The sequence below is a fragment of the Colias eurytheme genome, chromosome 20 (genome assembly GCF_061535395.1).
Source record: "Colias eurytheme isolate Ceu_HAF_F1 chromosome 20, ilColEury1 Martin Lab GWU primary, whole genome shotgun sequence".
Classification (NCBI taxonomy): domain Eukaryota; kingdom Metazoa; phylum Arthropoda; class Insecta; order Lepidoptera; family Pieridae; genus Colias; species Colias eurytheme.
The window spans coordinates 6,425,868-6,450,315 of NC_142999.1; the positions used below are offsets into that span (position 1 = coordinate 6,425,868).

At 33.3% G+C, this 24,448-nt stretch overlaps 1 protein-coding gene across 2 annotated transcripts in view; it reads left to right on the forward strand.

Annotated features, from left to right (window-relative positions):
- Window positions 1-24,448, forward strand: part of klar (klarsicht) — a 245,474-nt gene that overhangs the window by 48,263 nt on the left and 172,763 nt on the right. For both annotated transcript variants that reach the window (XM_090113547.1, XM_090113546.1), the window contains 6 exons: window positions 16,567-16,911; window positions 17,341-17,458; window positions 18,644-18,782; window positions 19,171-19,371; window positions 20,524-20,622; window positions 21,120-21,222. In XM_090113547.1, coding sequence (XP_089969673.1) covers window positions 16,902-16,911; window positions 17,341-17,458; window positions 18,644-18,782; window positions 19,171-19,371; window positions 20,524-20,622; window positions 21,120-21,222 — 670 coding nt within the window. In that variant the 5' untranslated portion in view covers window positions 16,567-16,901. The remainder of the gene's footprint in view (window positions 1-16,566; window positions 16,912-17,340; window positions 17,459-18,643; window positions 18,783-19,170; window positions 19,372-20,523; window positions 20,623-21,119; window positions 21,223-24,448) is intronic.

Genomic DNA, 24,448 nt, shown 5'->3' on the forward strand with positions numbered 1-24,448 from the left:
AATGACTTTATACGATAAGCACTTCCCGTACATATTTTGGTATTTGTATACCAAGAAATATGTTATGTACAATATATGTAAAAAGCTCATATATTTTGTTTGAAAAATGGTGCAAAATTAATTCACAGTTTTCAAGTAAATGGATGTTAATTGTGGCAAGTGTGGTGTAAATGTAGTTCTTTATGTTAAAGTACTTATAATGAACTCAGACATTGTAGGGTCACGGTCACAAGAAGTCACGCTTTAAACGACAACAATATTCATATTGTCATTCAAAAACTCTTGTCTGTTCAAGATAAGGATACGGCGCGGAGTGGAATATTAATTATCAGCTGTAATTAGGTACTAATATGTCGAGGTATTGTTGAACTTGTAATATTTGTAGTTAAAAGAACCTGATTTATTTTGACAGCTCCTAAACATACTCAGACCATCTTTATGACTATTCATGTTATTATTAAATTCTAAATTTATATCTATGTCAGTACCACCTATGTATTTGATAACAATATGCACTTGTTTTTGTCACGAGTAATGAACTGTAAAAAGCGTATAAGGTGTAACACAATTACGGCGTGTGAATGCACTAACAATATGGAATTGGTTCGAGAATAATAACTCGTAATATTTACTAGTTCATAGCTGAGACCGACTTCCCAAGGAATATTCATGTCAACTGTCTCATTTAATGAGCTTTTGCTAGTTAACATTCTTTACAATTTCTTTAAATTGTTGCCTTAAATTTTAAGCTTTCTTTAAAGGCAATTGTAGAAAGAGAAATAATTGTTGGAAAATATTGTTCGCATTTTTATACTGAATTAAAATGAAGTAGGAAATTGAAACCGGAACAAAAAGGAGTGCATCTACGTGACGCATCAAGGATACACACGAAGTTATAAACAAATCAATTAATTAAATTATTTTCATGTTGACTTTGATAAGGTTATCTTATAATTTATTTAAACGCAACAAATCATCTAGGACTGCGTTTTTGATACTAAGTAATTTGAAATCCTTCAAAATTGAAAGTAATCAAATAACGCAGTTAAAACTTATTTGTCCGTTTTACCGTTTATACCATAAATAAAGATCACTCCACATACACGAGTGGAAATAAAAATATTTCCATTCTGTTTGTCGTGTGTGCCATCGGTGTCGGGTGTCCTTTGTGGAGCGCGGCCGGCGGAGATGCGTACGCGCAGACCAGTTGTAAAGCGACACCCACGACGTTTCTACGGCTAGTTTTTATCATTGCATGTTACATTCGTATTAGTGTTTGATTTTTTTTGAGGCTTTGAGGCTTACCGCAATGATGTGAACTTCCTACTCTTGAGGCGGATTTGTGGTATCCGCGTACGCTTAATTCTATTTTATGTTTTAATTAAGGCGTCTTATAGATATATTTAGAGTGTGTCGATTTGTAGAACTACCTTAATTAAAGAATATAAAAATCAGAACGTATAGAATCTTGTTCCTCTTTTAAGCAAGAACTAATGCCAATAGAATTAAAACAACTGCTTTTATACACTTCCTATAAAGAATCTAAGATGATGATAAACAGCCGCTTACAGCACCTTGTTCTCCGAATCAACACACTAAAACGATGAAACAAGTTTGAATTAAGTACCTCAGACTTTTGGATTATCTTTTATCTTAGAAAATATAAACTTCAAGTGGACAAGTATTTTCTATCTTTAAAATGTTTGACGCATTGCATCAGTTATTCAAAATACGGTTGACGTTTGGAATTTATAATTTACTTGTGTAAATCATGCGCTTGTCGTGAATCATGATACGGGGTTATGAAATAGTGGTCAGTGATTCATCTGTCCTAGCGAGTAATCTATACAAATGTATAGGGCTATCAATCCTAGAGATTACTTGGTAAGTGATAGTAGAACCCTTGTAGAGACCGATCTTAAAATAAATCAATTGTATGGTTATCTCTTCACCTTAATGTGGCGTTATAATGAGATGAAGACAGCTCAAAGTGTTGTAATGGATAGTTATTTAATCTTATTGGTTTACTGGCAATATTTTATGTAGGTGTCGTCCATGAAAGGGAATTACTTTGTTGGTCTCTCGTGCTCTTTTATATTGATTTGTTTTAATATATATTGCTTTTTCTTGCAATCCGCTTCCGCATTTTAATTTTTCTACCTCCCCAAAGTGACCAAAATTCATTAAAACAATATAGGAAATGTTGTTTTGGCAACCCTATTTTATAGCTTTCTCATGCTGTCCGTGTGCTTACAAGAAAGCGACATGCTGCCTGTTTGTTGAACCACTTTTGACTTACGGCGACTAGTGAAAATTCTAAGAAATGTAACTGCCTTTCTTTCTCCTTATAGTCATGAATGAGACTTGTGGCCTATGATCACGTGCACTTGGATAAAGAAATTAAGAATATAGAGAATATTATTTTCTATGTTTTAATTGTATAAATGTTTGGTAGAGCTTTGAAATGAAGTTGAATTTGAACACGTAATTTCTAAGATATGACCTTTTTGACTTCTACATGAAACGACCTAATCATGCCTCATGCTTACCAGGACATAATTTTAATTTTTGTGCGTATATAATGTTTACTATCAGCACAAGTTTTATTTGATAATGCAGTTTATCTTAATTCTATTTGGTTTATTCAACGACTTTATTGTTAGAACTCTAACCAAAGCTCAATAGACAGCTCGCAAGGTAATACCTTAGTTCAAAATAGCAATTTATTCGTTGCAGTGAACATTTAGAGCTATAACCAAATCTCAATAGATAGTTCGCAAGGTAATTCACCTTTGTTCAAAATAGGAATTTATTCGTTGCAATGAACATTTTCCCATCAATCTAGAATAGAAGGAATTTTCACACATCCACTTAAATGCCAAGTAACAATTTGCATTGTACCAGTGTACAACCTGTTCTGAATATTAACGCCTTTAGACGCCCATTGAATAGATAACGTTGCTATGTAACTAATAGACAGCTTTAGAGTCTACCATAAAATCGTTTATTTTATCTACTGTTTTTAATTAAATGAGCAAAGTAATTAATTCTGAATAATGCAATAATATTGAAATGAGCAGATTTTGCTATAGATACGGTAAAAGTTATTGTCTTTTGAAATTGAGCACGGTATTTTAACATTATTTTATATTAGCCATGTCTTGAGTATTTTGTACCCGGAAATAGGTACTTATGTGTGTTGTCGTTGATACTTTGCTTTTTGCTGAGTGCATTGTGTCATCTATTGCATTTTGATTGATGCAATCACGATGTAACTAAGAAAAAATGTCATTAGAACTTCCATATTATTCAATCGGGATTAAGCAATAATTATAGCGAACAGCACTTAATTGCATACATTTAATGATGATATATCGTCATCTTGATATACCTTCATTGTGCAGACAAGCTTTGCTGATTAATTACGAGGAATAATTAGATTTTTTGCGCTTGTCGATGAAAAGGTGTTTTAGATGAACAGATAGTGTAACAAGATTTCTTCTAATGTGTTAATAACGAGAAGAAGTACGCTATAAACACGTTAGAAGAACTTTCTAGGTGCAGAAAAACACAAGAAATAGTGTTTTGTGGGAAAAATTCCACTTGCTTAATTAAAAAGGGTTTGAGATCAAAAGTTATCTCTGAGTGAGTACGATATAATGATTATTATTTTCGACATCTTCATCGTCCTAGAACATGGAACAGAGGGAACTCACCCCAATTATAAGACACAGTCGAAGTCATTGTGCTTTATTTATATATTGTTTACACATACAAAAATTAAATCAAAAATGTCATAACTCTTTTCATAAATGTTTTAACTTCTAACGGTATGCAAACACGCCGTCGAAGTAGCGTAACTAAAATAAACTGAGACGCGGAAATTAAGTATTCCTTTGTGATCTTTGCCCAGTACGTGTTAGAATTTTACAACGTCAATAAAGATGTATTCCCGTACTAGAGTCGTTCCGGGTGTTTCGAGGTATTAACATAAAAAAGTAATCCTTCAGTTTAAAGCCTATTTAGATTCTGTCGTCGTTGCGTGCTTAACGGCTATCGTCACGCGAATCGTTGCCGAATTGTTTAGTTCAAATACCTCGCCATAAGTTAGACAAGGTAAACTTTTGGTATGGATAGAGTTATTAGATGTAGAGACGGGTAAATTATTGCCTTGAAGATATATACAAAATGAAGGAGAATAGTTTCAAATATGTGCACAATAAGAAAATGGAATGGAATGCAAATGAATGAAGTCGAAGTAATTACTGATTTTTTATATCCTTTTATTCAATAAAAGGATTTGTTTAGTTAACATTAATATATTTATGAATTACTACAGTATTGATTTAACTCATTTACTCTATATTTATTGTTTTACTTATAAGTTTCTCCTTATAAACAAGCAGTTAAACCAATAATTTACGAGTCTGTTAACCAAAGCACTGTATTTACAAAGTCATGGAAACTTTGTTATCTAGTAAAATCGGAATATTTAAAGTTGCGTGTTTTGTATCGTGAAGTTTAAATTGGAACACTGAAACAGGCGTCGTATTATTCGAATTTTAGTAGATCGTATTGGGCCCTACTTTGTTGGAAGAATGTCTGTTTAGTAAACATTTTGAAATGGGCTCGTTTGTCTGCACGAATCCTGAAACAAAGTTTGTTGTTTGTTGTAAAATAGACCCATAAAGCTTTTGTTTTTTTTTTAAAGGTATAAGATATAGTAGAGAAATAGTGCCGTTACAATATTGTTCAGATGAGTGATATAGTATCTTATATCTCGCAATGTTAATTATTGTTAATTTGTAAGTAGAGACACAATTAATTAATGATAATGTTAATGTTAAACAAAAGTGACTTAGTAATTACGCGTTTCCAATTAAAAAACAAAACAAAAAAGACACCCACGTCGCTGTGTCACCTCTTAAAAAAGGAAACTAATTAAATCTAAAATTAATTGCTTTCTAGCTCATACATATATTTATCTCAAGAGGAGGATTACAAAATAAACATTATTTATAGTGCGATATGGTTTATATTTGCTTGTTGCGGTTTTATTTCGCAGTGCTGTCCACTCACTATTTATACAATTACAAGTTGTGAAGTTTGACGATCGCTGATTGATCGTGGGAATTCAGTCAGCCTCTTTCACTTATTTCCCAGTAAAGAAAATGGTTAGGGTATTATAGTAAGGTTAGGGAATGTAATCAACTTTGGATGTATTATGTAACTCGGATAGTGAAGATTGAATTGAAATTCTGCGGTTATCTTAAATTTAAATTTACTACTATGTGAAAACTTTAAATTAAAGTGAGGGAAATTAATTTATTATCTATTGTTTTTACGTCTATCATCGTTTCGAGAAAAATTAAGATGCAAGTTTGATCCAAATGTTTGAATTGAATTTGAATTGAAGATGTAACCAAATATTAGAGCGACCATTTTATCTCTGAAGGCTTCTATGCTGACGATAGATTTTGTAATGATATGATAATTAATGTAAAAGATAAAGTAAACTTGAACCGTATTTTAAGCACGATCTTCACACCTGTATACTAGTAAGTTTAATTCAGTATATTACAAACATTTAACATTCACCGTCTTCTATTTGTTTGTGTTGTTTGTGAGATAAACACTATCGGTGTGTGTGTATGTGTATGTATACTTTCGGTTTTGTTATGACACGTGGTGAAAAGTGAAATCGTTTGCACTTGAACTTGGCCCTTTTAACTAATCTTTTGTTATTATAGTAATTAAACTTTAATAGCTTTGCTACAACAAATTGGTTGTTAATTTACATGTAATTGTTATAGAATCGATACGTTAAATGACGCGAATGAGTACGAAAGCTAGTCTTTTATGAAATTATTTACCTACCTCGGCTTACCGAGGTAAATAATTTCAAAAAATGTATTATGTATATGTATATACATAGTTCTTAAACTAACATATATTTCGATGTGAAAGAAAAAAAAAAACAAACACATTTTCGCGTTCATAAATATTAAGAAGTCAAGAAGGAAGGATGTTTGTCCGTCATTCGTATTAGTCCGGGATACATCGCCCATTTTTGCAAGTGATTACTATCAAGCTAATTTTTCGTGAGTAGCTTTATTTTGATGAGGTGCCCAATAATTTCATGTACGAAACTCTCGATTGTGCTAGCTTACAGAGGTAACAAGGATAACAATTTTTGATTTGACGGTTCTCAAATATTTATTACGCAATTTGTAGGACAATATGTCTGTTGAATTATATAAGTATTAAATAAGTGAAAATAAAAAAATCAGCTGGTTAGTAATCATTTATGATGACTTCGTTATCGATATTCGATACACATTGGAAAGGGGGACTCTTTGATCAAACCATAGATTTTGTAGGACAAATATTTTCTCGAATAATTTAGATAATTATCTTGAGATTGAACAAAAAAAAAACATTCAGTTAGTAATAATTAATATTTGAGAACCATCAAATCAAAATATTTTATCCTTGTTTCCTCTGGTAGCTACCACAATCGAGAGTTTCGTACATGAAATTATTGGGCATCTCATCAAAATAAAGCTACTCACGAAAAATTAGCTTGATAGTAATCACTTGCAAAAATGGGCGACGTATCCCGGACTATAATATGTAAATAGCTTTGAATTGATTGTTGCACAGCATGCTACCCGCAGTGCGATTGAATCTAATAAGCAGTCAGACGATCATCAGAGACGGCAGTCGGCACCACATGAGTAGAAAGACGGAACAGAGACTAAGCTTCTTAAGAACGTGCAAAATTGTTACCTATTTTGGTAGGGTTGTCACAATAGGTTAAGACAAATTAAACAAAACTACCTACTACAACCCAACCTGGGTGGGTTGGGTTGTAGTAGGTAGGTATGTACACACTTACAATACATACATACATACTTACAAATGCTAAACTTGTAATAATAATGAAAGTTAAAAACACACCGTGTACAATTCTCTTCTTATTAAAAAAGGACCTTATGAAATAAACGCAAGTAGGTACTTACTTGAAAAAGTAATAATCAAAATATTTACTCACTGTACTCCTTGGGATAAATGAAATATGATATATTTTTAGTTTTTCTAGTATTATTCATACACACAGTACAATAAACAACCATTTTTAACAATACAATATTACGTTTTATATTAAAATATTAAAACTTGCAAGTTGCAACTAATAAAACAAACAACGTGCGTCGTATCAACCCTGAGACTGTCCTCAGCCTGTGCAAGCGCAAACCGGTTTTTTCCAGAATCGCTGCGTACGTGACAAGCGGCCTGCGGTCACACACACATGCCCCGCGTACTTGTAGTAGTGCAATCGATTCGCGCGGTTGTTTGAAGCTTAGTCTCTGTTCCGTCTTTCTACTCATGTGGTCGGCACCGTACAATACTAGTATAGTCGAGCTGTTATCAATTGCCAGGTGTAGCCGAGCATCGAATGATTGCAGCTCCGTGCGAACGGAGCGGTACTTTTTAGGGTTCCATATCGAAAGGGTAAAACGGGACCCTATTACTGAGACTTCGTTGTCTGTCTGTTTCCAGGCTGTATCTCATAAACCGTGATAGCTAGAAAGCTGTAATAAAAATTAAATAAAAGGGAGGTCCCTATAGTACGGAACTCTTCGTGCGCGAGTCCGCCTCACACTTGGCCGGTTTTTATTTCCCTAACTGTACAATGGATTATAGTACCTTATCACGTGAAAGCGTAATGGTGAACCAGTGATCCGCAATTACATTGATAGCTCTCGATGTGCAGGTATTGTTTTGAGATTTCACGCTCCGGAAAGGATCTTTTGTTACCCCGGAGTGTAGTATATCATACATAATTCTGTGAATTTTGGTCCAGATTTTCGCTTGAACTGCGCTGTGTTGGCCTTGTTTTTGTTCGCTGGTTACGCTGTTTCTATGACCATCTAAATAGAAGAGAGAAGAATAGAGTTTAGATCTCGGTTTTCTTGAATTTGTTAATTAAGTTAGCAACAATAAATGTCTATGATATAATTAATATAATAAATTAACACTGTGTTTTACGGTAATACAGCCGTATAAACTTTGTTTATATTGCACGTAATAATAACGTTGTATATTTTACGAGTGCTTTTATATGTTTACAGTGAAGCTTTGATTTTATGTATAGAAAGCGCCAATCTCAATTTCGTAACTACCTGCCGATTTACGTAAAATGTTTATACATATTTTTTCCATTTTTATTTGTATTGAAAGTTTTCTTAATTTTTATCGATATTGTTATAACTAACAATTTGGATAAAATTAAAAAAATATAACTTCTATAACGTAAATTTATCAGTAGGTTCAACACATATTTACCCGGTATTAAATATAATTTTATTAACATTCGTGTTCTTTGTGTATATCGTATGGTTCACTCTCTCTAGTGTCAGTCATGTGACGAAGCCCACAGCTCGTGACTTTCATTCCGCAAACATCGATCATAGCTCCGAGCAATTATTGGGGAAACATGAACATATCAAAGCTTTCTTCGTCATCCATAGAGAATAATCTCGAGTAATGAGATTGTATCGGCGAAAGAGATCGGCCGTAACATGCATTGTCTTATCTACACTTGTGTAGTGACATATAATAAGATGGAAAGTGCTGTAGACTGTAGTTAATGCAATGATTTATCTTTTGTTAAGTACGCGTGACTTGTGATAAATACTGTACAGGTGTTCGCGGCTGGTTTAAGAGATTGTTTTGGTTAACACTTGTGAATTTTATATTCTATTGTTTTTGATTTTATGCGAGTATAGAGTTTACAAGTTGATAGGGACCTTTCTAGTTCATTTGTTATTATATTTAAATTAACGATAAGCATTCAAAAGAGGTCCCTTGTAGACTGCAGTGTGTTATCAAATTGTAACCCTTTGAAAACAAACTTGGAAATTATTTGACATCTACGAAATTTGTATCTCTTATTTCATCAATATGTTGAAAGTCTAATTCAGCTTCTTAAAAACATTATAATCTATATGTAATTGCTCCAAAATTCCATTTAAATTATACCCCACGATTCCCGAACATTCTTGACCGTAAAAAAACTTTTTTATGATTTCTAATTCGTCTTGCTTTACAAGTGCCTGTAACTGTCGAGTATACAGGTTGATCAGATTTTTGATTGTTTAGTTGTTCGGGTGTGATTTCATTTTTATAAAAAGTAGAAGCATTTTTTTAAATCTTTTTTTACAGATAAATATGAGCATATATTGAATGTTAATTAATAATTACCTACTAGATTTTTGGTTAAATATGTAGGCAATCAATAGAATTATAAATATGCATCTTAATAACGCCATTAACGTGACCATAAATTAAACAAGTTTTGGAAATATTTACCTTCAATATTTATATTCTTGACATATTAAAATCTATTGTCGTCAATCAGTGAACACCTGTATACAGAAACATCCTGATATCCTTTAGACGCGCTCGGTGTAATTACACCATTGTTGTGGAGACCAATCTCGAGACCATGACGAAGGGAACTCGTTATTCCTATCGCTTCTAATCGTGCCTTGTGAGCTTGTGACGGGTTCTATTGTAATAAATGGTATGTAAAATCGTATGATATGTATAAGACGTTGGTATATGTGTTAGAAATAACTCAGGGCGATTCTGTATGTTCCTAATTTCCTGAAGAGGATTTAGAGGGTGTATATTTCAGTTACTTTGTTTTTGATCATAAAGGGTCAGAATCTTTTGTAGATTATTTTCATTATGAAAAATAAACAGGCATTGTTAATGCAGAAAATTGCTATTGATATTAACCTATTGGGTATTTGTTTTGCGTTTGTAGCAAAGCTACCGTAGAGTGTCTGGTGCACGCACACATATAAATTACACACGTAGAACATTAAGTTTTCTCACAAAAATTGCCTATAAAATATATAGGTATCAACAAAGCCTTCGCCTAGTTTAAACAACAAACATTAGTAACTGTCGAAATACTACGAACAGTATATTGTCAATAAAATAATGAGATAAGGATTTATACCCACCGCTAACATCCTTGCCTTATCTAAATGCACTTTGTACCGAGAAACGCGTTTCGATTCCGTGAAGGTCCAGTTAACATTCTTTTATTATAAAAATAAAAGAACTCGATAGGAATAGTTTTTGTTCTTTTAGCAGTGATATGCAATATGCTCCTAACGTTATAAGAAGTTTAATAATACTTTGTATCCGTCAAAATCGTTTGTATAAAAATAAATAAGCTCGGTTATAAATAATGTAGACGCAATTAAGATAATGTCCGTTTTGTAAAATTATGCAGTGCTTAAATTTTATATCGTTTTGTTTGGAGTGTGTGAATTTGAAATCTTTCAATGTTATATAATCGTACATAATGAAATGTGGTTGTCATTATTTAATATCGGTTTTAAGTGAAACAAGAAAGTTGCATTGGGGGTAATACTCTTTGACCACAAGACTGTTATGTAATTTACAATAAGACACTGTATTGATTTAAGTTCAGCACTAGCTTTTCGCCATATTTGCTTTAAAATGACTTTGCAATATATAGCGGATGTCGCTCGTTCAAATAATTTCATGTAATTACAAATGTAGTGACGACAGTTTCTATAATAATTATACATAAATGTTCAGAAAGTTCATAAAGTTTTGTCATCATATTTTACGTTTAATAAATAACCATAGTCTACAATTTCATTTCATACTCGATCTTATCTTTGGCAAATGGTATTAGTAAAACATCTTCCCATATTTCGCATCCGTCTTTCTAACACTGTGATTTCTAAATATTTTTTCCTTTAGCGAAAGCATCGCTTCTCATATTGTTGTGGAGGCATTTCGCACGCGTAATTGTGGTGTAGTCATTTATCATAATTCTAATCTGCTGTGATCGAAACAACGAATTGTTCTTACATTCTGATTAACACTTTCACACACACTTAATCATTTTCAAAAGGTAATTACAATATTGTTAAGATTTACAATATTCTTTGGAAAGAGCTGGACGTTATTTGGTTGTATAATATACATTGTGGCGCTATTCTGTTTTCTGAGCGCTATTCTCATGGTCCACTCTTAGGTATCTATTGTCTTTACGACGCTGTTCACGTACTATGCTGGCTATAAATTGAAAATCAATTACGTTTACCGTTGCAACAGAGATTAAACTGTAGAATATATTGTGAGGGCCGAATTGACCCGTGGCCGGCGATCATTGGGTTATTAGAAAGTAAACGTTTGTTTAACGCGAAACATGCTTTCCATACGGATCACATTGTCGTGTTCGATCTAAATACAAGTATGTATAACAATTGTTACGGCAATTTCCACCTTATAAGTGGGTCATTTTAACGCTAGATTAGCGTGAATTGGATTTGCATGGAATGCTGATAATGCAATAGTATCTCACAGTATTGGGCATGGAACGTGATAGTTTCCGATGTTTGGTCGAGATAGAGATGAGATGTTTCTGACGATGCTGTTATTTATGTTCGGATGAGAGCCATTTACGTTCACTTCTTAGTAAATGGTTGTTCTCCTTTATTTTATTTTAGACGAGTATATTCCTTACAAATTGGTTATTTTATTGATTACGTTCAGGCATCAGATAATGTCACACTTGAAATTTTTATGTAATGTTGTATCATATTCCTTTATTATAATAATTATAATCTTGTTATTATTCCATCACATATTATATTTGGAAACGAAATCACCAAGGCACGATAGCCTTTAAATGAGTCACAACTCACAACGCTATTCGACTGTGAGTGTCGATGCGTCTAAGCTACAGCTACGCGACCAGAGACAATAATATTTCCTCGGTCAGCGCTCTCGGGTTATAATTTTCTTGAATGGGCCATTTATCTAAGCCCTAGCCTCGTTGACCCGCCGGTGAAACTTTACTCGTACACATACATTTATGGCAAAGAAATCAGGGACAGTTGTGCGCCGGAAGGGTGCATTATGTATTGTGTTTTGCACGTTCTAGTATAAAGTTTTGAAGATTTCCTTTCCTACCAGATTGCCTGGTTGAGATTGCTGTTCAATGTTGATGAATGAAAATGATGCCTTTTTTGTAATATTGTTCTTTTTTTGTTCTTTCTCGTTTGTACAATAAAGTGTTAAAAAAAGTCGATGCTTTCATGATTTTTAAAAGAACAATTACAAGGTTTCGCACCGAATCTTCTGTGTGAAAACTATATTCTCCGAATTGGTAGTAAATATTAAAGTATTTTGAAGATTCGAAAGCGCTTCTGTAGGACGTTGAATGAATAAATGTTTAATAAAGTATGTCTGTACTTGAAGATTTCGTGATGTTTAGAGGTAAGACGATATTGATTATGATTTACCACAGTTTTGGGAAGTAATTGGTACAGTTTATATGCATTAATGGAATTAATGTCACGCTATTACCGCATTAGGACCCTCGGGGTTCGGGGACGTCGGGGAAGCAACCGCCTATACCACATTTCGCACAGATCAGCGAATAATCAAATTTGCAGTTCGCTGTGCATTGCATTCCTAAATTTAGTTGATACGGCGTATTTAGTAACCATTTACTTATCTGTCTTCCTAGCTTTACTACTTGGTGCTAATTACTTATTTATTATTTATCATGTAAATGTAAATATTCCACATACTCTCCTAAACGTGTCCCTTGTTTACTATTATTACAACCATTTTATTATTTTTTATTAGAAAATATATCAACTGGTTAATGAGACAGTGGTGTGTTTGAAAATAATGATCCAATCATAGGACCTCCCCTAAACGCTTGGCTATGACAAACGACCGAAATATGTTTTTTAATGAATCGAGTCGTTATTTTTTATTTGCTTAACGTGTTGCGTGTGAGGAAGTATGTTTAAGGGCTTGGTCTAGTAGTGCAAACAAATGCATCCTGTCATCCTATATGTAAATAATACAAATGTACTAAGGGAAAGTTGCTCCACTTAATTTTTAAAAATTAAATCATTCGTATAATTTAATATTCGTAATAAGTACCAAAAATGACAATTTGAAACAATTTTCGTGAAAATTACACCGGGTGATTTTTTTTTATCAGTACACAAAATTTGCGAATACTTTCTATTGATATCTTCAACTTCATGTTTATATAACTGATCAACTTTTACAAAGAAATTTGGACGAAATATAAAAAAAATAAGCTTTCCATACAAAATGCATAACTCTATACATTTTTTTCGACCTAAGTTTCTTAGTGAAAGTTGTTCAGTTTAACTAATAAAACGGATAAACAAATTTTGTATTTAATAAAAAAAATGTAATGTTTGTGTTAAAAAATTATAAAATAGAAAAATACGCAAATGAAAACAAAAGATATTTATTTCTGACTAGCTTCCACCCGCGACTCCGTCCGCGCGGATGTCAGTCTTCGCGTCTTCTACAGATTTATTATATTATGTATTATGTATAATACATATATAGATTTATATTGATAAACCTAATAAATCTGATGCTTTATCGGTTGCACTGGATTTATCTCTTTTTTTTCAATCGCTTGAATGATATAGGATGGGTCCTTGATGGGCATCGAATGCTGAAGTCTCGAATCAATCAATTCTGACAGTAGGCAATTTATGTAAAATCCAATAATGGTCCATCATTTTATTTTGCATACTTTTACGTTACATACTTTTTTATATATTCTATTTTATATATTCTATTTTTAACGAATGATTCACTCCAGTCCAAACAGCAAATAAGCAGACTTCTGCTTCTGCAACGTTTAGTTGTCCCTGAATTTAGAAAAAATAGTCATGATTCTTATCTATGACAAAAGTGTTATTTTTTGCATTGTATTTCAAATATTACATTTTTTTTAACCGCATCTTCCGCATTCATGTCTTTTGCCGGAATTAGACATTTAACTTCTACTAGTCCCATTTTCCCTTTTTGATATGGGAGTGTATAAAGTAAATTTTTTAGATATTTCTCGTTATACTTTTAAAAAGTTATTATTGTCATTTTGCTCATTAGGTAAAGTAATTTCGATATCAGTTTTAAGTTTTTTGATACCTGCAATAATAACGTCATAATCGCCTGCACATACTTATCGATTACATTTACACCCTGTATACAATCCACCATCCACATTCATAATGTTTTCCTGTCCTCCTCTCCTTTACGCTGTTCACCGATACATTTTAAATGAGTAAATCTGCTACCACTGAAGGATGTTTCATTGTGATCAGCAAATTTTCACCACTGTTGTCGATTATTTGTTTTTCATTTTTAATCAGCAATTGGGAATCATCAGTTTTGTTTTTTGCAGATTGGTGATGTACCCTAACAATACGTCGAAAAGGGAAAGCATCAACGAATTATCGTTTTCGTCCTCTTTTTTTATTCTTCGCGTCTCTGTTACTTCTGTTTGTTTAGTTCTCAACCCCACTGAATTTTGATGATGTGATGATAATCCATTCGTTTTAATATTGGTACTTAGAGTTTTTTGGTAGTTTTGTAGTTAGACTAAATTAGAAATGGTGGACTAAATTTGTCAGCGCGTCTGTAAGATCAGAATATAAAACCAACATCCTGTATTTAAGTTACAAAATTAATAATCAAACAACATGCCGCTACGTTGAAAATGACTAGAAGAAAAAATTAAAACACCTCGGATCAATTTTGGAGTAAACAAATCATTTTCCCCGTATGGGGATTTCCCCGGATGAACTTGGGAAGTTCAAGTTCTCAATACAAGTTTATATTATATTTCGTATTTCTCAAACGAAAAATAAACATTTTTGGAACTTCAAAAAAATTATATTATAAGAAAATTTATGAGCTTGCTTTAGTTTTAAAGAAATATATATACATCCCTTTACTGACACCCCGTAAAATAAAGAAATTGTTGCCAATCACCTTTGCAATCTATTTGGTTTCATTAACTTTATGTTCGAAGATAATTTTTTTTCTAGTAGTTACACGCGTATTTTTTTCGTTTATTTTCCATATCGAAATCAAATGTTTAAAAATACGAATATTTGCACAAAACTAAGATAAAAATAATCAATGAACAAAAATATTAAATTTAATGAAGTAGAGCAACTTTCACTTCGGTATGAAGGAAAATCGAGCGTAGAGCACACGTCAGAACGCTCCGGCCCAAGGAGCGCGACTAAAGAAATTCGCTAGGATTTTTCCTTATTATTTTAAATATTTTTTTAATATTTAAAGAATTATCAAAATTCAAAAAAAAAAATTTTTAAAGGATTAATACTCATTGGTCTTCAACCAACTCGAATAAATTAATGGAAAAAATAACTTTTAGCAGTATTTATCAATCGATTTTGTAAGGCAAAAAATGGGAAATTTAATGAATTTATAACGCTCTAATTAAGAAAATCATAAGTTTTTCGGCAATTGTGTTCAGCAGTTTTTAATAACGACTATATAAGGATAATAATGCGCTGATCAGATTATGTAAATTGTAATCGGTTGCAACGTAGTGAGTGCACAAACTTAGCTCGAAATGATTTTGGGGGAAAGAGACTTATCTTGAAGGCCTGATTAAGGTAACATAAAGTAACTTTATAAATGTGAAAAAATTCACGCGCATTGCGTATATAACACTAATTGATAAACAAGAAAAAAAAATTCAGTTTATCATTTCATTAGCCGGGAAAAAATTGTCAAATAACTTGTTGAAAACGCAATTTTGCTAGACTGCAGCCTTAACCCCATTCAGAGTTCTCTATTCATAGCGCACGCGGAGTTTTTTAGGATTAACACTACGGATGTAGATGAGAATGAAAGTATTTTACTAGCTGCTCCGCGCGGTTTCACCCCCGGGGCTCCACTGTTTTTGCTATAGCATGATGATATATAGCCTATAGCCTTTATCGATAAATAAGCTATCTAACACCGAAAGAATTTTTCAAATCGGACCAGTAGTTCCCCAGATTAGCGCGTTCAAACAAACAAACTCTTCAGCTTTATGGTATTAGTATAGATTTGTAAGACATAAATTTGAGGAAGACTCTGTATATTATATTCCTTGTTAAATAACATGTGTAAGACAAGTAGTTACGTTTTAACTATTTTAATGTTTAACAAACAATCGTTTTACAATTTGTTAACTTAATAGATCGAAACCACTGCATTTCGTGGCATAGCAATTTTCTTGTTGAAGCAAATTGGTGTGAAACTATAAAAATAATTTGTACCCGCAAGAGACGCTTTCCATTTTTGCATTTGCCCTTAGTGATGTTTTGAAATGGTCGGCTTTGTGAAAGTTATTGGTAAATAGTTGAGTGTCAAGTGCTTGTTTACGTCTTTTGTACTTTTCCCTGCTACTGCTTGTATACTACTGGACAAACGAAATAAATAAATATACTTGTAGTCTACGTAAATTCGTATAATAGAGGATCTATCGCATCTATTAGAGATGTTAATAATTTGAAAGCCACTCAAAAATATGTTCAAGAATCTTATCCCAGTTGGAAATATTGTTCATAAACGTAACGTACGTTTTCGAAACTGTAGCTCAAAAATTTCATATTGATTAATAAAATATCTTTATTGTTTCAGAAACAAAGCGACGACTTGCGCAACACCACGAAGGAACGAGAGGAACTGACAAAACAAAATGTGACCACCGACACCATCACCAAAACACGACGATTGTTCTTAAAATTCATGAGTCTTCTCAAGATTACATGATTAAGACACACTTATTTATTTTATTTAATTTTAACGAATCTAGTCGCAATAGTTTATTAAATGAAGCAATTTAGACTTAATGTTCACATGAAAATGTACCAAGAGATTAAGTACAAAGAAACGAGACAGTACAAAAGGGAATACTAATGTTTGATTTAGAAGTAAATTGATTTTATTGGAAGTTCCCGAACGTTCGAGATAAGATGTCTACTAGTGAGTATAATTTTATATTAAGTATTTTTAAGAGCTATTACGCACTGTCGACCAGACTCCTGGACGACTGACGACTAAGTGCGCAAGCCCCTATTTAAACTATAGTAAGTCACAGTCGCCGGCGACTGAGTCGCCAGCGACTGGTCGACAGTGCATAATAGCTCTAAAAACGAAAGCTTTTATCAATTAATACGAACGTACAGATCATCTAGTTCCTAAGGATAGCTATATTCTTATCGCTGCAAAGACCAATTTCAAAATTGTACTAAACTTTTAAGGATTTTATTTTTATATGCATGTATTTAAACCATGACTTATAGAATTCATTAAAATGTTATCAATATAAGCATTATTCATGTAATAATTACCGTAACGTTAAACAATAAGCAATGGTACCATGTTTTAACAAATTTAACCAAACATTTTCAGGTTTCGAGAACTCGGCTATGAAGAGCAGCTTCTCCCTGTCCTCGTTGAAAAGCGCCGCCTACCCCAACGGGCCCTGCGACCAGCTAGAGAGGCCCTATCACAGCCTTACTAAAAAAAGGTAAATTAATACATACTTCGACACATTATTTAAAGTAGGTACTTGTTCTATAAAGAACGCGGTAAATAGATTTTCAGAAGAGCAATTTAGGATTTTAATTTTTGCAGCCAATTCCTTAAGTTATCGTGGATGTAATAGATTTGAGCAAAAAAAATCCTAATTTTTTACTTACAATCTTGTTTTGACAAGAAAATGTTGTATTGCTCTCATTTAGGTCGGTTTGCTGAAATATACATATAAAGCCTAAGCTATGGCAATAGTTGATCTGATGTAATTTTTTAACATAGTTTATCTACGATGGAATGCGGCGCGCAGGTTAAGTAAACAATTATAAAAAAGACATCTTTCATCCTAATTCTTTGATCCCATAAGATTAAAATAAGATAACAGTTATGCAAGCACTCAACCACGGGATGTTTGTGTACTGAAGAGTGATTATCAAAAGTATAATGAAACCCATTGTCTCAATTTCTCATTCTGAATACTGTTTGAAAATCTGTATTATCTGTTTCAGTTTTAATAAATTGATTAATAAAACATTTTGATGCTTCGGAATACAAAATTAACATTTTAAGGCATTTGTCTATTTTATATGCACGATGGATAACAAAACATTGAAATAAATTTACCATTTTAAATATTTGAGATAATACAAGAAATAGGTAGATACTAAAGAAATGCTTCATGCATTGCATTTTTTTGCTAGACATCGTTTTTATTGGTCTTTAAACTTATTCATATCATATTTCTTGACGTATTTTATTTCTTGCTGTTAGCGACACGTGACTGCAATAACATTTTTTTTTGCAACCACTATACATATTTTTTGTTCATTTCCTTATTAATTAATGGAATAATAAACATAGCGTTGATTATGTTAATTTATGGAGTAGGTAAATGTCTCTAAAATAAGAGCGTAAGTTCAATGGAATCATTGCTGGTTTATAATATTATTTTGTATTTTTGTGTAAAATTGTAACATAACTTAATTTATATTAAATAAATAAATTGAAGAGTTAAATAAATAAATAATGATTGCTAGTATTCCGATATTATAAGAGAGTTAGATTCTCCTTTAAAAGAGTCTCCTGTTAGACGACAATACTTATACATAAATGATAAATACAACTTGACTAATTATTATATACACACACTATAACTAATTCTCACACCGCAAATCTCCAGGAAGGAGCCATGCCGCGAAGCGTGGCGACGCAGCTGGGGCTCCGCGGCGAGCGGCGGCAGCGTCGCCGACGACCTGTGGCCGCTGCTGCAGCACCACTACGAGTACATCATGGACAACCAGATCATCGATACTTGCAAGGTGAGAGAGATAGGATGTTGTTACTAACACGATTGTCGATGTTGATTAAAAATGATGAAAATTGACTGGTGGTAGGTAGCTCATAACCAACTGAAGAAATAAACATTCTTAAAATGCTATTCTTATTGAAAAGTACCATTTTTTTTTGGAAATCAATTTATTTAGTATCTTCATTAATGTTCTAAATATATTCTTAAATATTGTATTCTTTTACTTGAATAGCAAAATGTCCTACCTAAAGTATGTTCTTTAATCTTTGTGATAACATGCGATTCATTACCTATGTCACTTATTTGGGCCATATATTTAAAACTTTCAGCAATAACACTTTTTCTAGAAATATTTTTTTTACGTTCATGTGTTTCATCATCCCTATTCACTATTCCAGGAAGCAAACGGCGAGTTATTATCAAACAACGCGTCAGTATTGCACGGGCCGCGACTACTCAACCCGACTTCAGGTTTCAACCGACAGTGGTCGCTCAGCCAGCTCATATCGGAGTTCACGGAGCTGTGCCAGTGGCTCACGCACGTGCAAGAGGAGATATACTCGAGTCCGGAGAACTTGTCCAGCAGGAAGTTGCGAACGGTAAGTTGGATAGTGAATAAACCAATTAGAGTTGGTGTTCTACTGGCAGGAGTCACTCAGCCAACTCATATCGGAGTTCACGGAGCTGTGCCAGTGGCTCACACACGTGCAAGAGGAGATATACTCCAGTCCGGAGAACTTGTCCAGCAGGAAGTTGCGAACGGTAAGTTGTATATTGAATAAACCAATTAGAGTTGGTGTTCTACTGGCAGGAGTCACTCAGCCAACTCATATCGGAGTTCACGGAGCTGTGCCAGTGGCTCACGCACGTGCAAGAGGAGATATACTCCAGTCCGGAGAACTTGTCCAGCAGGAAATTGCGAACGGTAAGTTGGATAGTGCATAAAGCCAGTAGACTGGGTGTTTACTGGCAGTAGTCTAATATGGTATGGTAATATTTATTTATTTATATAAGGCACAGTTACAGGATATAATCTAACAACATTTACATCAACTTACTAAATTAATCAAGTATGATATATATGGTGTAATGTGGTGTGTGGTTTGTGTTGACCGTCTATCATTTCAGTATAAGTACTATAAATGCTATGACGTCATTTTTATTTAACAAATTCCGATAAATGGACGCTGTATTTGCAAAAAATAAAAAAAGCAGAGCAATGTAATACATTTAATACAAGTAACTTATTATTGTCAGGGAATCTTGAAATGGAAATTCAGTTGACTACTTTTGCCATTAATCCTTAATTCTTATTCTATTCTTTGGAGGTGTACTTTTATGTATTATAAAAAATAACACGGGACTCTGGGTTAAATATTAGTTTGAATGTAATAAGAATGTACTGCGATTCTACACAGCTATCTAATTGATGTAGGTAATCGATAACAAATCGCAGAAAGTCAACGACTATTATCAAAGTGAGGGTAGTTGGGTCGAGCGTCGTATAAACAACGTCCATGCCCCTAGGCACGATTCGTACAAATGTGCCACGATTCAAAGGAAAGCGGCAATTTATAGTTTTCGACAGCTAAACATGTTTTGACAGGAAATAGTGAGAACTATGCATCCACAAAAATATTAAATCAAAAGTTACGTCTAGCAGTATATTCTTCCCGTTTAAAAATGCACATGTTCTCCAAATACTTCTTGTCAAAAATATCAAAATTACTAAAAAACAAAATAATTTTCAGAACCGCATGTCAGAGCTAGTGTCAGTGGAGCCGCGTCGAGCGAAGTTCATCGAGCAGGCCTCCGCCATCCTCGACAGGATACCCGAGGCTGGCGCTGAGGTATATTCATTTCTCTTACTTCCTACTAATATTTTAAATGCGAATGTATGTTTTTTTGTTTGTTACGCCTTCACACAAAAACTCCTGAATCGATTTTCCAGAACCTGATTTTGTTGAGCTATCACCATGAATTCGTCAAGTCTTCATTTAAAATGGAAATATTGTTATTGGCAAGCGATTCCTACCCGAATCTATCGGATAAGTGTGTATTAGTTACAATTGTCTTAAAAATTAAAATAGTCAGGGTAAATATTATGTCCTTTATGTCCATATCCTTATAAAAAAGACGTGTGGCACTCGTGTACTGCCGCGGTAAAGCTATTGCATAGCATGCCTTCAAGCCACACCTCCATGTCCGTCGCAGTGGGGAACGTGAGGTTTTTTCGTTACGGAATTTCTCGATTCGGTCCCCGCGCTCAAGGCCCGCGATAGAAGCTATGCAATAGCTTAAAAACCTTGTAAAATGTAACTTTTTATTAAAAATCCTGACTGTCTAGGTGTCATGGCGTGTAGAACATCTGAACGTAAAGTGGGAGAGTCTCCGCTTGCTACTGAGCCCAGAGCAGCAGCAACGCGACGGAGATTGCTCCGAAACTGTTGGTAAGATAAAGGCAAATAAGTTTAACGCATTTATACAGGTTTTTTTTTGTGTCAAGGAAAAATTCTAGTTGATCAAAAGGTTGATGTGGTCTTCACTGTAGTACCATAGTTTTTCCATAACAAAACTGTTAATGAAAAATGTAAAATACGATTAAAATACGTTTTGATGAACGAATTATTTTTATATGTAGATCTTTTAAAGGCGCCAAGTACGTAGTTGTTTTAATAAATTTACTACGTTCTGTTCAATAAATGGTGCTATTGCTGCCATCTAGTCTTGAGTAGGGAAAGTTGCCCGCGATAGAATTTGTTGAAAGCGCCATCTAGTCTATTGCTCGAGAACTTATTCTAACCGAGTGCTTTGCCGGCTAATGAACCTTTAATCAGATGGTCCACTTTAATATTATGTTCTTTAGGGCCGATTTTTCAATGCTTGGATAAAACTTATTCGTCGAATAATGTATAAACTACCAGTTTAAAAACGTATTCTAATTGCCCGTATTTGACAGTTTACGTGACATTTTAATATTATTAGACCGGACTCTCAGTGGAGTTTCGTTTGCAAAAATAGCGGACCTAAAACTGACTTCTGATATATATTGTATAGATGCCAGACATCCTATAGACAGATGTTGCCAACCAGTTTTGTGGTCCCCCTCCCCGCACCCCGCTAATTAAATATGGCATACAAAGAAAAAAATAAAAATTTCCAAAACATGCCGTGTGGGGTATTAAATGAAAGAACTTATTGAGTAGATCACGAATATATAGCATACTATAACATTTCTTACACTTTCTCTAAGATTTTTTAGAAAATTACGAAAATGCTCAATTTTTGAGTTAACTTTAAACCACTATAGATTGAAAACTCATGAATATATTTTTTAAATTATTATTTTAAATAATTAACAATAGTCCATTGTTTACGATTCAATAGTTCGTACAGTGAAATAGTTGCATGGGGGAGTGGGGGGAGCATTCAAAGATGGCGAGTATATTTTCAAGTTTATGCCAGAAATAAAGGCCTAATACAAAAATATCGGTGTCAGGGCTTAGAATAATTATCTCTGCAACATTCTTGAATCAGCCTCTGTGTGATTAGATTTCAAATCGGTAACTTCAGTGAAAGTTGCGCCTTGCAATTTAAAACATTTTGTGGGGTCATCAAATCCACCACATACATATAGCTCACTTATATTATATTACGAACTTTTGAATCGTAAACAATGGACTATTGTTAATTATTTAAAATAATAATTTAAAAAATATATTCATGAGTTTTCAATCTATAGTGGTTTAAAGTTAACTCAAAAATGGAGCATTTTCGTAAATTTTTTAAAAAATCTTAGAGAAAGTGTAAGAAATGTTATAGTATGCTATATATTCGTGATCTACTCAATAAGCTCTTTCATTTGATACCCCACACGGCATGTTTTGGAAATTTTTATTTTTTTCTTTGTATGCCATATTTAATTACCGGGGTGCGGGGAGGGGGACCACAAAACTGGTTGGCAACATCTGTCTATAGGATGTCTGGGATCTATACAATATATATCAGAAGTCAGATTTAGGTCCGCTATTTTTGCAAACGAACATCTCCTTGAAGCCTGCTCTATATCGTGTAATACTTTATTGGACGGATAAGTTTTATCCAAGCATTGAAAAATCGGCCCTTAGTTCCATAAATTATTCGTCCAATAAGGCAAAAGGCAAATATTAATACAATTGTAATAACATTTGAATTGTCTAAATACACTTTTAAGGTGATGAATTAATTTTTCTAACATTTACGGCCCTTTTTAAACCTTCGTAATTTTTATATTATTAAAGTTGTCGTGATGAAAATTCTTGACAAGAAAGTTCAATAGTAACACAATACGTCTACCGTTTTAGAAACATGATTCCATGATATTTTCTCGATAGAAAAAAAATACAAAGTTCTCATTGTTATTTTTTTTTAATCTCTGGCATCTTCAAAATAACAAACGTAAAGTTACGACTTTTTGGATATTAACTATAAAATATACAACCTATACGTCTACCGTGTTAGAATTTTGAAATATGCGATGGTTTTGAAATAAACAAGAAATACTTGAAATTAGCGCCTGACCAGCCAATATAGCGAGAGCCGCCCCGTACCTTCCTACCCCGATCGCTGCACTAGTCATTCCCGCTACGGCCGTCACACGGGGAACTTGTGTCGCTTGCGCAATCGTAAAAAAGGGTGACAACACGATAAGACAAAATGAGACAAATGGGGACAATAAAGAAAATAAGAAGAAGAAACATAAAGGTTGGAGGAAAAAGAATGCTTACAATTGGAACAAATTAATGAAGTAAGTTGGTTTTATTTTAAATTTGATGATAATTGTATTATAGACGATGTTTGATATGTACCCCTGTTTTAAGTACATAACGAATGTGTAAGATTTTTTCATTTATAGCATAAATAATCTTTTCAGAAATCCGGAATCCAGAAGGAAAATAAACCCACTGATTGTTCACAATGTGAACCCTCTCCTTCGTAAGTACCTTTATTCAGTCAAAAATGTATGTTATCAACGCTCTACTGGTTTTATCGCATGATTCCATTTTTAGCAAAAAGCAACAAAGTGCAAAGAAATAAAAAATCATGGTGAACTTAGTGGAAGTATGGTGGACGTAATATGGAATTATGGAACAGGAGCTTGTTGGAGTAGTATTATATTTTAAAAAAATACGAAAAAATTTCAAGAATTTCTTAGTAGGTGGTAGATAAGTATTAAGTATGTTGTATAAAGAATTTGATGTTGATATTTATTTCATTTATACTTACTACACCTGTGCGGGAAATTGCTTAGTACTAAAACCGGTTTATATTCATATTTACATAGTGTGAGTTTTCATTTCGAAAAATTTTGTGTAAGTATATTAAATTGAGTTCCTGGGTGATCTGAAACACAATTGGGCCCGGAGGATGGCGCTGCAGTCACTCCTCCTAATCACATGAACCGATTTGGATGAATATTTGTGTGCACATTTCATTGTTGTGGGATGATTGGTTGATTCGTTTTCACATTAGCTAATATTATGTATTTTTGTTGTTAGAAAGTAAACTTAATTTAATGTTTATAATACATTATTATTGGTATAAATAAGCCAGTGTTCGTCTCACATTGCTGTACCTGCCTACCTATCCTACCAGGGCCTAACTTTGTTCTGGCTATTTTATTTTGATTATTTGTAA